Raw genomic sequence first — 15,236 nt, forward strand, 5'->3', positions numbered from 1 at the left:
GTCCTTTTTTTTTATTTCAGAAAATGTAGTTATAGCTTTTCTTTTTTACTTTCATGTAATGTATTGATTTCCTCTATCATTTTCCATGTGATCTGTCACTGTGTTGTGTTTCTGTTTCACTACTTCAAAATAGCTATGAGACAAGACAGTATACACTAAATAATTCTTTTATATCTTTTTAATGTTATAGTGAAACATTTAATAAAGGCCTTTTTAGTGATACATTATGCAAGTAGATTTTAATAGTAATAAATATAACCTTTAGAATTAAATTCGAGCAAAATGAAATTTGATGGAGTTGTTGCAGCTTTTGATAATTGGAAGTGTTTGGATATGAGTAACTCATTCAACCCAAGTATGAATTTTAAACCTCCTTCATTCAAGGAAAAAAAATGGAGATGGGGTTAAGTAATTTATTGTAACAATTAATAACAAATTAATCACAATTTTATGGAACAGAAATTGCAATTTTGCTGTTGCAAGGGGCTATGTATGCAAATTTGTAGAGAAAGGTGTACATATAAGTGGATATGTAAATATACACACATTCATCTCAAACCATAAATTTCAGTTAATGTTGTTTGAGGTAAAGGATTCATTAAAGTTACGTTCTTTAGTGCTTGGTCTGTTAACATTACGTTTTCTTCTCTGTGTTGCTGACTTTAGCCTCCCAGAAAATGGAGGCACTTCTTTTACCTTAGCCAGTAGCATCTTAATGCATGAGTCCATTTGAAAGTGGCCAAGGTGTATTAGGCTCACAACTGGTTGCATGAGACCTACTACTTGTAAACGGCATCTAATGTTTTGTTCTGATGTATCCATAGATGGATGCATGCTCTTTTAACGAGAATTTCTGTGGTACTGAGTAGCTGTTGTTGGGTCGGGGCAATCCCCAGTATCCATACAGGCTGGGGGATGAAGGGATTGAGAGCAGCCCTGCCAAGAAGCACTTAAGGGTACTGGTGGATGAAAAGCTGGACACAAGCTGGCAATGTGTGCTTGTAGCCCAGAAAGCCAGCCACATCCTGGGCTGCATCAGAAATGTGGCCAGCAGGTCAAGGGAGGGGATTCTGCCCCTCTACTCTGCTCTCGTGAGACCCCACCTGCAGTACTGGGTCCAGCTCTGGAGTCCTCAGCACAAGACAGACATGGACCTGTTGGAGAGAGGCCAGGGGAGGTCCATGAAGATGATCCTCCCTGTACGAGGACAGGTTTCCCAGAGAGGTGGTAGAAGCCACCTCCCTGGAAACATTCAAGGTCAGGTTGGACAGGGCTCTGAGAAACCTGATCTAGTTGAAGATGTCCCTGCTCACTGCAGGGGCGCTGGACTAGATGGCCTTTAAAGGTCCCTTCCAGCCCAAACTATTTTATGAATCTGTGATTCTATTGGAGTAGATTAGCAGTGCGATATGACAAACTAAACTGGCCAATTTGCTGTTACTTATCTATGTTGTTCTCATCTTATTTCAGTATTTTATTTTTTTTTCAGACTCATAGCGGATGGAAATATGGTGTTTCACTAGATGAAAATATGAAGACTCACCCATTAATAAGACCTTTCAAAACTTTAACTGAAAAGGTAATAGACATTTCAACTGCATTAATACAAAGTAGATTGATTTGTGTACTTTTTAAAATCCGTTTCAGATATATGCTGTGAAAGGAAGAAAGACAATCTAGAATTCTTACCATAAAGAATAGCAACATCTATATGCTAAAGTGGTTGTTTAATTAATCTTACACAGTCTTGTATAATTTGCTTCCATGAGGCAGTCTTCATAGGCCTGGGCCAACTGGCAACTATCAATAGCACAAGGGTTTTCAGGCCTTCATGGATGAGGAATGACTGACAGCAACTCCTAAATTTTAGATGAAAGTGTAATTTAACATATCTGAAGGCAATTCTGTCTTTAAGAAAGATGGTATAAAAATTTAAATAAAGTGTAGGAGATGCTTCAGTTGAAAATGGGGAAAAACATTAAAGCTATTTTGAATGCAGTTTTTATTTTAATTTCTTGACTAGGCATGAATGTCTTCTAGTTGTCAGAACAGTGAACTGAATTTGAATTCTCTTACATATTTTTGCAATGATTCATTGGGTGACTCAAATATTTAAGTCAATTACATTTGTCCCTCTTTACCACACTTTTCCTGTTCAGAAAATGGAGATGACAAAAAAGAGGGATTCAAAAGCTTTAATTTCCTAGGGTTTGTAAATTGCTTTGAAATCTTTGCAGAGGAGCTGAAGAATTGTTGGTTGAGTTGTTATTAAAGCAGTTCAAAGAGAATTTTCTGAATTGTCTCAGGTTAGAACTTTGGAACATAAAAATCAGGGGTTTTCCATGAAAACTGTCATGTTACATAACTGTCATAAAAATGCTTATTTATGGTAAGAACTGAAATACTTTTATTAGCTTGATTTGAGAAGTCTTAATAAGACATACTCACAATTTTATTTGCCACAACTTTTCAGATTTTTAAATTTTAACCTTCACTTTTCAAAAGAGTATCGGAATATGAGCTGTTCCCTAATTCTTTATCGATGGCTGTATTTAGATGAAGAGGTGTATAGATAAGCAATGTTCTGTATCTGTAAACTGATATAAATACAGGAAGACTAAAAATAGGCCTCGTGTGCTGATGTGTTCAAATGTACATATTTGCCTAACTAACTTCATAGCACGTGTATTGCCATGAGTTTTGTCTTATTTTGGGCTAGAGGAATCAATGATTAAGTTTCCAGACACGAACTACATTATTACTCCAGAGCTCGCTTGAGTGCTATTAGTTTGTAACACATATCCCAGTAATAAAAGCTACAGAAACAAAAAAAGTTTTTAAGTATTTTAAGCTTCTTTCTCATTTAAAAAGAACTAGATCGTATCTTCAGATATAATATACAAATACTGTTCACTTTTGTGGCATGTGACAATTTATGAAGAAGGATATGAGATTTTTATTGAGTGTTTGCTACTTGCTAAATACAGAGAAATTTTACATTATTTTCTTCAAAGGAAAAGGAAATTTATCGTTGGCCTGCCAGAGAATCACTGAAAACCATGTTGGCCATGGGATGGAGCCTAGAAAGGACCAAGGAAGGAGGAGAAGCAATTATGTATCAGCGTGAAAATGAAAAGCTCCGCAGCATATCTCAGTCTAGCCAGGTAAGGTGGAATTGCTTAGAGAAAGCAAAAGGCTTGTTTGATAATTTAGTAAGAAATTATACAAATTATGTTAATTTTATCTTAATGAAAAGAAACTTTTAAGGTTAGAGTTCTGAGATTGGAAGTCATGTCACTATAGTAAAAACTGTGCAGTGACACTAAAGAGAGGATTGCAAAAAGTCAACAACCTTGAAGACTATAAGGCTGTCGGAGACCGTATCTACTCGTTTTCTCAGAAGACCTGAAGAGAGTTTTTTAAATAATCATTCAAAGACTACATGGCAGAGTATTTAAAGGCTTTTATTTTATAATAAATAAATCTAGTCATTTTCTTTTTTGGTCAAACAGAAGAGCTTGAAAATGGGCTTTTGTCAAGATTATAATTATGACTGACAAATAAGATTGTGCATTTAATACTTTGTTAAATCTACAGGCAAAATTTGCAGGTAATAATGTAGCACCTAACACTTTGATGTGATATAGACTATTTTTTTCATTTGTAATTTTTTGTAATAACACATTGAGACTGCTGCTCAATATGCCTGTGTCTTGAAGGGGGGAAAGCTGTTTAAAACTATGACAAGTGTTGGGGAATTTTTATTGTACCCCTCGAGGTGAATTAAGCACACATTTGTGCTTAAATGTAGTGAGATTTAATGAGCAGTGCATTGGGCAGAGTCCTACTACCATGAGTGGTGCTGCAAGGAGTGTGCAAAGATGTGTCACAAGCTGATTCCTTATATACACTTGCACCAGCACTGATCCTGTGAGCAGCAGCATCAGGCACCTTAACCCTGTTGTCTTGGTTTGAAAGACAGGTGTCTGTGGAGGAAGGCAGGAGCCTCCCTTGAAATGGAAAGTGCAACCCCCTTCCCTCCAAATTATTATAATTTTGAAATTAATGGGCCTTCAGGCAAAGATATGGGGAATAGGAATAACAGTTCTTTACTTATATATATATATATATATATATATATATATATATATATATATATATATATAACACAAGGCAGGGAAAAACAAACAACCCACTGGTTTGCACTGACAGAGTCAGGAATACAACCTGACACCCTGTTAGGGTGGCAGTAGCAGTCCGATAAGATGGTGGCTGGAGTCCTCCTGAAGCGATGGATGTAGTGCTGTTGAAGCAGTGATCTTGTAAAAAGGTCTGGTCTTCCTCCGAAGGTCCAGTGGTAGGTAGGTAGCTCTTGTCCTCTGGAACTCCAGTGGGGGGGAAAAACTCCTCTGGGAATCCAGTGGAAGAAGGCTGCTAGGGTGTTGGAGATCTCAGTTTTTATTTGGCATGGACTGCTTGGCTCCTTCCCCCCGGGCGGAGCGTCTCACAATGGGATGGGGAGTCCTGAGGCAGTTCCTTGATGGGCCATTAACAGGAGATAGTCCAGGAGCGAGTTATCGATGGGTCAGGCGATAAGGCATTGCTGTGCCCATTAACAGAAGATAGTCCAGAGGTGGGAGGCCGGGAGCACCCCCCACCTGGTCTCAACAGCTCCTGAAGATGGTAATAGAATACTTTTTTTCTTTTGGCCCATTTTACACTGTAACCCAGGACACCTGTGTTGGGTTCATTCCCCAGCACCAGTTTTGCTTACCAAAACTAGCCCCTGAGCACTCTGTTACAAGACAGTACTTCAGCATTTCTTACCTCTTCAGCAAACTTCACTCCCTTACAGGGAGTCCTTCTGTCTCTGGCATCTTTGCTTGTAGCCAGTTGAACATGTTCTGCAGTGGGCTTTCTTGCTCAAGAAGATGCATGATAAAAACATGATTGAGTTGAGGATTTCAGCACATGTTTACATTCAATACATGATTGAAATCACTGATTTACATGTGATCATTCGCATTTAACATGTACCTAATAGGTTTGTTGCACTGGAGCTTTCACACTTTAAACATTTAAAGACTGCATAAATGTATCACACTCCTTTTTCTTACTCTGTGAATTCCATGAGACAATAACCTAATGTAACTTTTTGTTGTCATGTCTTGTCTTTAATACATGGTTCATCCAGGCTGCTGCCACGCTGTTCTGTCGTGTATTGAACATACACCTTGTGTGCCTCATGATTGGTCTCCTCTTGGACACTGAAAAGCATAGCTTTTAGCAGCTTGCCATCTGTTGCAAATCTAAGTATCTACTGCAACCTTATTTCCATGTCAGCAGATATATGTTATTATGTACCCTGTGTGTCTTCAGCATATTGCAAAACAAAAGGTGAACATAGTTTCTACAAGAAAGTTTAAAAATGTGAATGGTGTTGCTCTAATCAGATCAACAACAGAGATGTTGTAGTTGAATATTTGATTATTTTTTATTAATCTGAAATACTTTTATCTGAAAATAATTATCTTCTTTTTCCCACAGGGAAATGGATATAGCCCAATGCCACTTGATCTCTCTAATGTGGTGCTTTCTAGGGAGCTTCAGGTTTGTATTTGTGTTTTCCATATGCTGTGCTGGAAAGAATAGATAGATTTGGGGTTTTATTGTTAATGAGTTGATTTTTGTCAGGTTTTATGAGTGTATTTTTGACTATGATTGTGATAGAAAGGTGCATGCCTTTATTTAAAGAAGAATTTTCTGCTGTTTATCCCATTGGTGCTTCTGAGTTCCTAGAAAAAGTTATCGTGGTGCTAGGGAGGGGGCTGCAAACAGCATGTGATATATGTGTATCCTGTGCCTGTGCTGACTTGAAAGAAGAGCTGAATGTAGAAATGACACGTAACTGTGATGTTTCTTTACCTCAAGAGTGTAGACTTTACTCAAGACTGTAAAATGATGTAGAATTACAAAATTTTTAATTGTCACCTTTTAATTTTCCATCTTTTTTTTCTGATGGTAATGTAGGGAATGGTTGAGGTAATGGCAGAAAACTACCATAATATATGGGCCAAAAAGAAGAAAACGGAGTTGGAAAGCAAAGGTAAGCCAGACTCCTGTGAACCCTACAAAAAAGACAAGGCAAATGAGGGAGAAGAAACAGTCTGAAAGAAGAAACTGTAAGACAATCAAAACTGAATATTTCCTTTTTGTACTTGAAGCAAAATAAACATTACAGTAGAAAAACTTACAGTTCTTTCAACTTACTAAAGGTGGAGGTAGTCATCCTTTATTGGTACCTTATGACACGTTGACAGCCAAGGAGAAAGCACGGGACCGTGAAAAGGCACAAGAGCTGTTTAAATTCCTTCAAGTCAATGGTATAATCATATCTCGGTAAGTTGCACATTTTTCTGAGATACTTGTTTACATTCAGTGCACAAACCACAATAGTTGTCCTTATCTCACTACAGTCTGTTAGTTATTAACATAACTACCATTTGGGATATCTTCTGTAAATCAGAGTGTTTGTTATTTTTATGTTCAGGAAGACCTTTCTGAAATAGTGTAGACAGGTAACATTTTTAATTAGTATGCGATCATAGTAAATACAAAATGCAACAGGAATGTAATTAAACAAGCAGATGATTCAAAGCTTCTAAATTAGCAGCCAGCAGTGTTAGTAGGGATCATGGGAAAATGTATCTGAGGTCTGATACTGAAACACATCTATGTAAACACATCCATGTTTTTTAATCCAGTTTTTAAGAAAAGTATCGATTTGAGTTCTGTGAAGCAGTAACACAAAGTGGCTATTTTGTGGGCATTTCATCCATAACTTCTGCTTAAGCAGAAGCGCAGATTTCATTAGTTGTACTTGAACTTGAATTGCTGTGTCTGGAAGTAAGCTGGCCTGTTGGCAATTAGGCTGTCAATTAAATTAGTATAATTTATACTGTGTTTTTGGCTTTATATGATGGAATTGTGAGTTACTATACTATAACTACTGTCTTTTATTGTATGTGAAACACCTGAGCACATAGGAAACTGCAATTTTTCTGGCATTAAACATTTTTGTAAACTAAACTGTATTCACGAACAAGTTTTTCTGTACATACATAGGATTGGATCTTACTTGATTTTATTTATTTCTACTTTTCAAGTCTGTGTCTAGTGAAAGTATACCTACAGAAATTTATACAAATTGATTATTAGTATTTGCAAAAGGTAACTTTGTTGGCTTCAACAATTAATAACATTTCTTAGGCTACTAGGAGACAGCTCTAAATATACATTTCTGCATTGCTACAGAGAAAAATTCCCTCCTGCCACATATGTAGGCTCTCAGCCTGAAGCCAAAATGTAGGTATGCCACCAAACATTTTTATATCCTCCATAATTGCTTTATAGCCATTGAATAAGAAAAGCAGGTTTAGTTCCTGCAAATGAATCATAGACTCATAGAATGGTTTGGGTTGGAAGGGACCTCAGAGATCATCTGGTTCCAACCCCCCTGCCATGGCTGGGACACCTCTCACTAGACCAGGTTGCTCAAGGCTCGATCCAACCTGGTCTTGAACGCTGCCAGGGATGGAGCATTGCTCAAATATTGGTTTTAATATCTCTTTGCAGCTGCATCTCTTTGGCTTAGGAGGACAATGTTTTCAGTGTTAACTGAAATGGGAGAAGTCTGTTCAAACTGTTCATGGGGTATGGGCAAAGAGTTTGCAGTAATTGTCTATATCAGGGTGAATCAAGATTATCCTCTTCTCAGTGTTTTCTTCAGATGAATATGTACATATTTTAAGTATATATAAAATCTTTTGAAGTACTGATTGCAATTATCACATTTCCAGAATGTCATTCTTAAAAACATTGGACTAATCATTAAAACATGGAAATTCTTTATAATTGGAAACATATAGGCGGCACAGTATGTGTACTTTGCATATACCATCTGCCTCTGTTTTGATTTTTGCTCCTCCTTCCATGTTGAGAGCATTTTTGAAGCATTTTTGGATGTTGATGACATACAAATCTCTCAGGCCTTACTCAGGTATAGGTTAGAAACAACATGGTATTTTGTTAAGCATCCTTAAACCTCTAAAAGTTCTTCTGATGTCGCCTTCAGTATTTAACAGAACTACCAATGTCTTTCAATATTTAGAAAACTGCATGTAATCTCTTAGCAACCATGACTTACTATAAACACAAAAAGGGAATATTTACAGTGATCTCGCTGAAAGTACAGATAAATACTTAGTTGCCTTATTCTCTGTGAGACTGAGGCAGCCAGAGATGCCTGTCAAACATACATAGCTGTTTATACATACCAAATCATTTGACAGTACATGTGATGTATCAATTACGAGGAGGTCATGAAAATATGTAAACTAGGACTCTTCAAATAGATTTTTTTTTTTCTCAAGTGAAACTGCAAGATGGAAGAGTCCTTTTATGTTTACGTGTAAAATGGGATTGGAAAATATTCCTTTGTTCCCTGGTTCTCTTCCACCAGACTATAACCATTCCTCTCCTCTTACCCGTGTTCTGACATGGTCAAGAACATACACTTTAGTATTAGGTGGTTTTGATGTTAAAATTTCTGCTGCATCAGCCTTCTACAGAATTGTTTTTTTCCTTGGATTCATGTCGTAGCTGTTTTTCAACTGTTAGTGTAATCTTCCCTAATTTAACCCTACACCAGTGCTGAGGAATCTCAGGACAAATGATCATTTTCTCAGTACCACAACAGTGAGTCCAGCAACTTTCCTGCTGTCTTGTTCCTTTCTTGCTTTTGTCAGTGCCGCAAACTACCAGTTCCTCACTTCTTCCCTACTTCTGACACACTATTCAACCCCTGTGCGGTCTTTGCATCTCCTTTAGCCAGGTCATTTTCTCTAATTGATAAAGGGAGAGTCTTCGTGTCTACTACTGTTTGAAGAGTCTGTACAGAAGCAAATTAAGTCGTCATTATGGGTAACCAGAGGTTTCCTTTAATGTCACTTAGTTACTTCCTCACTTGGCAAGCTGGTTAGATGTCTTGGGTGTAGGCCACCATCAACTGAAAATCTCAAGTACAGTTTAGTCCTCTTAATGTTGGAGTGAAGAGGCTATGAAGAAGTTGCAAACTAAACAAATGTACGAGAAAGCCTTGAGGAAATGAAGAAGAAAGAATTAATTACTTGTAAAAAAAAAAAAAGTAGTTTTGAAAACAGAATAAATTAAAAAATTGCTGTTCATGTCCTGGATGATGAGATAGAATGCATCCTTAGCAATTTTGTGGAATGAACCCTTACCAAAAAATTGGGGAGTTTGGCTGCCTTTCAGAGGAACTTTGATGGGCTGGAAAACTGAGCTGACAGAACCCTTGTGAGGTTGAGCAATGGTAAATGCCAAGTCCTATATCTGGGATGGAATAACCCCAAGAACAGGGAAATTGGAAATTGAGCCTGACAGCATCTGTGCAGAAGAGCATTTCGAATTCTGCAAGTTGAACATGAATCAGGACGGAGTCCTTCTGATGATGAAGGCTGACTGCATACAAGGCTGTATTAGTAAGTGTGGTCTGCAGGTTGATGGAAGAGATTTTTTTCCCCCTTTCCATTTTCAGTCATGAGACTGTATCAGAGTATATTGTCCAGTTTTTGGTTCACCAGTGCTAAGGAAGACATTGACAAAAGAGTTAATGAAGTGAAGGGGCCACCAAGATGCTTCGGGGATTGGCACGCATATCATACCAGGAGAGGCTCTGAGGAGAGGGCAGCTTTTTCAGTGTTAAAACAGAAGACTACGATGGGACTTTACCACTGTGTTCAACTACTTAATAAAAGGTTATAGAGACAATGAGGTCAAACACTATCTCCTCAAAAATAACAAGTTGTTACAAGGGAAATTCCTGTTAGAGATAATGAAAATCTTTCACCCTTAATTTTTCACAGTGCGGATGGTCAAACATTACAGTAGGTTTCCCAGAGTCGTTATGAGATTTTGATCCTTGAAGATAGTCAGTACATTATTGGACGAGGTTCTGAGCAACCTGATCTAACTTTGGATTTAGCTTTGCTTTGAGATGGGAGTTGGGTCAGTTCAGAAGTTCCTTTCAGCCTAATTTTTTCTGTGATCCTAAAGAATTTTAGAATTTCAGTGAGGTAGGTTTCATTTGTAGCTAAAATAAAGTCTAACATTTTAAATCTAGGCACAGCAAACCACACATATTTTTATACCTCTTTAATATTTTGCATGCAGCAGTCATGATTAAGGTGATGAATTTATCTCAAAGAATAGATAATACATGCCCTCTTTAGAAAGTACTGCATACTTTTGACATTTTCCAAATAGTTTGAGTAGTATAGTAGTTTGTTACTTGCATTTAGGTTTTCATTTAGTAACTTAAGTAATTTTGACTTCAGTCTTTCATAAAATGCAAGAACAAAAATTAAGTTTAATAATGAATAATGAACGAAGTGTAGTACGTAGACTGATTTTTGTAAAGCTGTAATTACTGACTTCCGAAACATTTGGCACTTTAATCTGGCAGCAGTAGTAATTGAGTGGCTAACACATTGCTTTGTTAGATTCAAATGTAGCATAGCTTCATTTGTGCAATGAGACAGATCTCTGAAGTTCTTACCCTAAAATACATATATTTTAGATACTTTAATCCAAAGCTGTGATACCTCTTAGAGAAACATGAACTGTTTTTAACATCTCTTGCTATGTATCTGATAACTAAGAGTTGCTATAAAAGGTTATTTTCTCCTTCTTATCAAATTTTACCATATTTAAAAAAAAAATGAGGAGTGGAATGCTTCATAGTACTGTCATCATCAATGCTATTTATCTTAATGCTTTCTAAAACAGGGGTCTGAATGACATGGAGTTGGATGCTTCATCCATGGAAAAGAGGTTTGCCTTTAAGTTTCTGAAGAAAATTTTGAAATATGTTGATTCTGCTCAAGAGTTTATTGCGCATTTGGGTAAGCTGCAGATTTTATTTTGAAAATAATTTAAATTGTTGATATTTAAATATTTGGATTGATATGTTTAAAATTGTAGCGACCATGATTTTTATGGCATTTAAGAAACTTAAATTTTGTCTTTTAATTTGCATATTGAATTCTTGGACATCTGTAACTAGCTAAACTGTTTCCGCTGTTTTATTTGTATTTCAGCCAAACTAAGCTTGCAAGGCTATATCAAAGAGCTATTGTGCTATTTATTATTAGACAACTTATTCCTGTCTGCCTTGATTGTATCCTTGCAGAAGCCATTGTAACCAGTGGAAAAACTGAGAAATCTCCACATGACCAAGAGATAAAATTCTTTGCCAAAGTGAGTGATTTAATATTTCAAGTAATGTACATATACATTCCGTTATACAGAACATGGAAATTTGTAATGTTAGACTGCTTTTCAGGTAATAGAAATATATCCTTCCCATTTTTTTCACGGTAAGTAAGCAATTAAATGTTGTTAACAAATATTTCAAAATATGTTCAGAAGTATTTTGATACATGTACTGGCTCCAAATATTTCAAAATATTTCAATATATCTGCTTCTACACGAGAAGGAACATAGAAATTAAAAGGCAGCTTATTTATTACTTGAAATTAAATACTCTCTCTGAACATAGAAATTATTTCTGAAAATTTTTGCCTTGATATATCACTGAAGTGCATAGTATAATTTAATTAACAGGAAGAAATATTCCTATGCATAGTAATGCCATACACATTGGTGTACCTAATAAGAAAAATGTTGTCTATAATCAGATTTGAAGTAAGGAACATTTAGGATTTCATTTAGGATCTTTACAAAAAAAAAAAGAACAAAAGCAAATAAACAAACAAAAAACCCAAACCAACAACCTCTCCCCTTATATCTGTACTGGACAGTTACATAGGTAGTGGAGAGGAAAGGTCCTCTTCAATCAGTGATGTTTACCACTGTTTAATGTGAGAAGAGTAAGCCTGGAGTAATAGATCCAATATAGATAGATCTGTGTAACTCTGTCTATTATTTACATAACTTTTAAGTAAAATCATAAGACTTAAGGTTTTAATTTATATGACTTTGTGTCTGAAATGGGAAAATATAGCTGTTACAGAACTTATAAAATTCTTTGAATGAACTTTGACCAATCAGAGCATTGTTGCTACATTTACCATTGTGCTCTGTGAAAAATACATTTTGTATCTGTATTTCTTAGGTTCTTTTACCATTAGTTGATCAGTACTTTACAAATCACTGCCTCTACTTCCTGTCTTCTCCAACAAAAACACTCAGTAGCAGTGGATATGCATCAAATAAGGAAAAGGAAATGGTAGCAAGGTAAGTAGAAAATTAAGATATACACAGGAGCATTCTATATAGATATTTAAAGGTCTCAGATTAAAGAGAAGATAGTTCAAAAGCTCAGTTTCTTCAGATAGAAAGTGATAGTTTATTCTGTATAAGAATGGCAGTGAGTGAATAGAATTCCTCATTTTGGTATTCTTTAATATATAATTAAAGACTTAAGTACATATACTAATTATATATATTACAATATGTAATTCTGGATGATAACATCAAAAACGTTAATACATGATTTCTGTGAGCAATGGGACTAATAAAACTTAGTTTCTGATGGGTTTCTGTTTCATTGTTGATGGCAGTTTCTTGTTGAAGCTTATCCCACTGTTGGGTCATTTAAATGGTCACACATTGAAATTTTCAGATATCAAAAAATGTGAAAATACCCTGATGCAGCTTTTTTAGGAGTAGTTATGGATTCTTCCTTCTCTACAAAATTATTTCTGCCCTCGCACAAAAATTGCTGGAATTTAATAATTTTTAGATGTCTGTACTGTTTCAGATTTGGTTGGAGTCAGCTATTTGGCTCAAAGTTGTTCTAGAAAACTCGATTAAAAAGAGACAGTTGCCTTTTAATTTATAATGTGTTGCCTTTACAAAAATATGAATTTAATTTTTCTGCAATTAACATTTTAAACTTAATTTGTTTTTAACTATGACTGTCATCTAATATTTTTGTTGCCAATTTTTTTCTCCCCCTTAAAGGTGTGCTATCAATTATTTTCTTTGAGAAATTTTCTATCATAATCTTTCAAACTGTATTTTACTCTCATGCTTACTTACTTTGTCAGTTTCTCAAATTTCTTTTTCTTTCCTTCACTATGTTCACCAGAGTGTACTACTTTTTCCAACAGAAGAGTAGATATAAAATTTGAACAAAAAGGTTACTTACTCGTTGTTACATAAGATCAGGCCTACCACTGAACTTCCTGGATTTCATTCTTCAGTTTATCTTCAATGCATTTTTGCATTTCTCTAAATTATTGTTACCCTTTAGTTTCTATCTTCTAGGTGTGCAGTAGTCCTTATACAGCAGTTACCCATAAGAGTGAGTTTTAAGTCCCTAAGATTCTGCTTTACTGAGCTTTCAGATGTATTGTATACAAATGTGCAAGATAGTCCTCCAGTAGCTGGGGAAGTCAGCTCAGGTTAAGGAGGATGGAATTTTCATTTTATTTCAATTTCATGCTTCCTCTCTGAGTACTCCTATTACTTCCTTAAAGTCAGTGAGGTCAGCTTAAAGCTAGAAAGATCTTACTAGGGTTCTACAAAACGCCTTTTCAAAGGCACATGAACACAGTTAGCTGTCTAGCCTGCATATGTGCTATTATAAATTCAGAAATATCTTATAATTCTTTGTCCATTCTTCATTAAGATAGGTGACTATCAGTCATTTTCATCTTACAGGAAGTATAGTATTTCCTTACTATTGTGAAGATAACAATGACAATCTGTTGTTAGTAAGAGACCATACCAATTCCTGAGATACATTCGCTTCATTTTGTTGTGTCCTGATTCCATTTGTAAAGTGTAGCACAGATGATAAATGAATCTGCCTAGCTGACTTTGGTTTTGGAAGTTAAAGTAGCCCCTTTAATCTTGGCGTGATTGGTGATTTTTCCTTTCTCTTAATGATCCTGTTATTTTGACAGATAAGTTAGGTGAGTTTCTGACATACTTGCCAGAAGCTCTTCTAGTCTGTATATATTTCAGGATTGATCTTAATATCAGCAGTGGCTAAACACAGATTTTATTTATTTACAAAGGATATCTTGGCAAATTGTCTTAAATAGTATGAAGATTTGTAATGTTCTTTTCCTGCAGAATGCCTAGTAAAACACTAAAATGTTACTTGTTTTTTCTTGTTTCTACAAAAAACCAAATTCTTATTCAGAAATAATAACCGTAAATAATGATTAGACCATGTAATATGCAATTGTTGGAAACCACTGTAATCAAAAGAAAGTTTCACATTTCAAGTAATCTCTGAAGTAGTGAAGCTTAGAAAATAAGTGAATTGAGATGCTTCAAGAAGTTATTCTGCTTATTGCAGCTATTTGGCTGACCGTTAGCATCATGTATGATTCAAAGTACACTTTCCAGGAGCTGTGTTGTGTTTTCTCTTTCATCCTACTACCCTTTATCTCATATTCTAAATATATATTTAATCTTTGTCTTGTCTTGCTTTTTCTGTTCTTTTCTGCTTTAGCCTGTTCTGCAAACTAGCTGCTCTTGTTAGACATAGGATCTCACTTTTTGGTAAGTTGTTCAGAAAGATCTTGATAAAAATAAAAATGTGACGAATGTATAACCATGGCTTTTGTCTTACCTGAAGCTTTTCACAAGCTATAGGCAGAATGCTATAAAATGATGAATAAACTTCCGATACAATCAGTGAGTGCATTGAGCATGGCTCTGAAGCTAAGTTAATAAAACATGTGAAGTGTTGGAGCAGGAAGAAATAGCAGATTCTAGGATTTTCAGACTTTAAAAAAAATTCCTGCCTTTGCAGTTACTTTTTGCTTTTCAAAACTCATCTCACACTAATTGTTTTTATTTCTGTCATCCAGCTGTTGAATCCAATAGAATAATATCTCAGTAGGCTAAAGGAATGTAGGGGAAAATAATGTACCTTTTTCAAAGGTATTGGTAAGAAAATTATAAAAGAAACATAGGTGCTACAAGATACAAAGTTCAGAATGTTGCAGGGTCAAGTGATGAAAATGAGCTGTAAGTAGACACTAGTTATTCTTTTTATTTCTTATATGGAAATGGATTTAAGAAATTGAAAGTTAACTCTAGAACCAGACCTAACTCTCCCTCCAGTGACCTAAGGTGGGAGACTTATGTCATGTCTTGTTTAATCTGTGCCTCT

At 35.6% G+C, this 15,236-nt stretch overlaps 1 protein-coding gene across 1 annotated transcript in view; it reads left to right on the forward strand.

Annotated features, from left to right (window-relative positions):
* Positions 1-15,236, forward strand: part of RYR3 (ryanodine receptor 3) — a 219,294-nt gene that overhangs the window by 141,953 nt on the left and 62,105 nt on the right. The window contains exons 54-62 of the mRNA XM_086462983.1: positions 1,490-1,579; positions 3,015-3,164; positions 5,548-5,610; positions 6,031-6,106; positions 6,276-6,399; positions 10,867-10,982; positions 11,270-11,337; positions 12,216-12,337; positions 14,571-14,620. Coding sequence (XP_086319109.1) covers positions 1,490-1,579; positions 3,015-3,164; positions 5,548-5,610; positions 6,031-6,106; positions 6,276-6,399; positions 10,867-10,982; positions 11,270-11,337; positions 12,216-12,337; positions 14,571-14,620 — 859 coding nt within the window. The remainder of the gene's footprint in view (positions 1-1,489; positions 1,580-3,014; positions 3,165-5,547; positions 5,611-6,030; positions 6,107-6,275; positions 6,400-10,866; positions 10,983-11,269; positions 11,338-12,215; positions 12,338-14,570; positions 14,621-15,236) is intronic.

The sequence above is a fragment of the Leptosomus discolor genome, chromosome 3 (genome assembly GCF_034619465.1).
Source record: "Leptosomus discolor isolate bLepDis1 chromosome 3, bLepDis1.hap2, whole genome shotgun sequence".
Taxonomy (NCBI): Eukaryota; Metazoa; Chordata; class Aves; order Leptosomiformes; family Leptosomidae; genus Leptosomus; species Leptosomus discolor.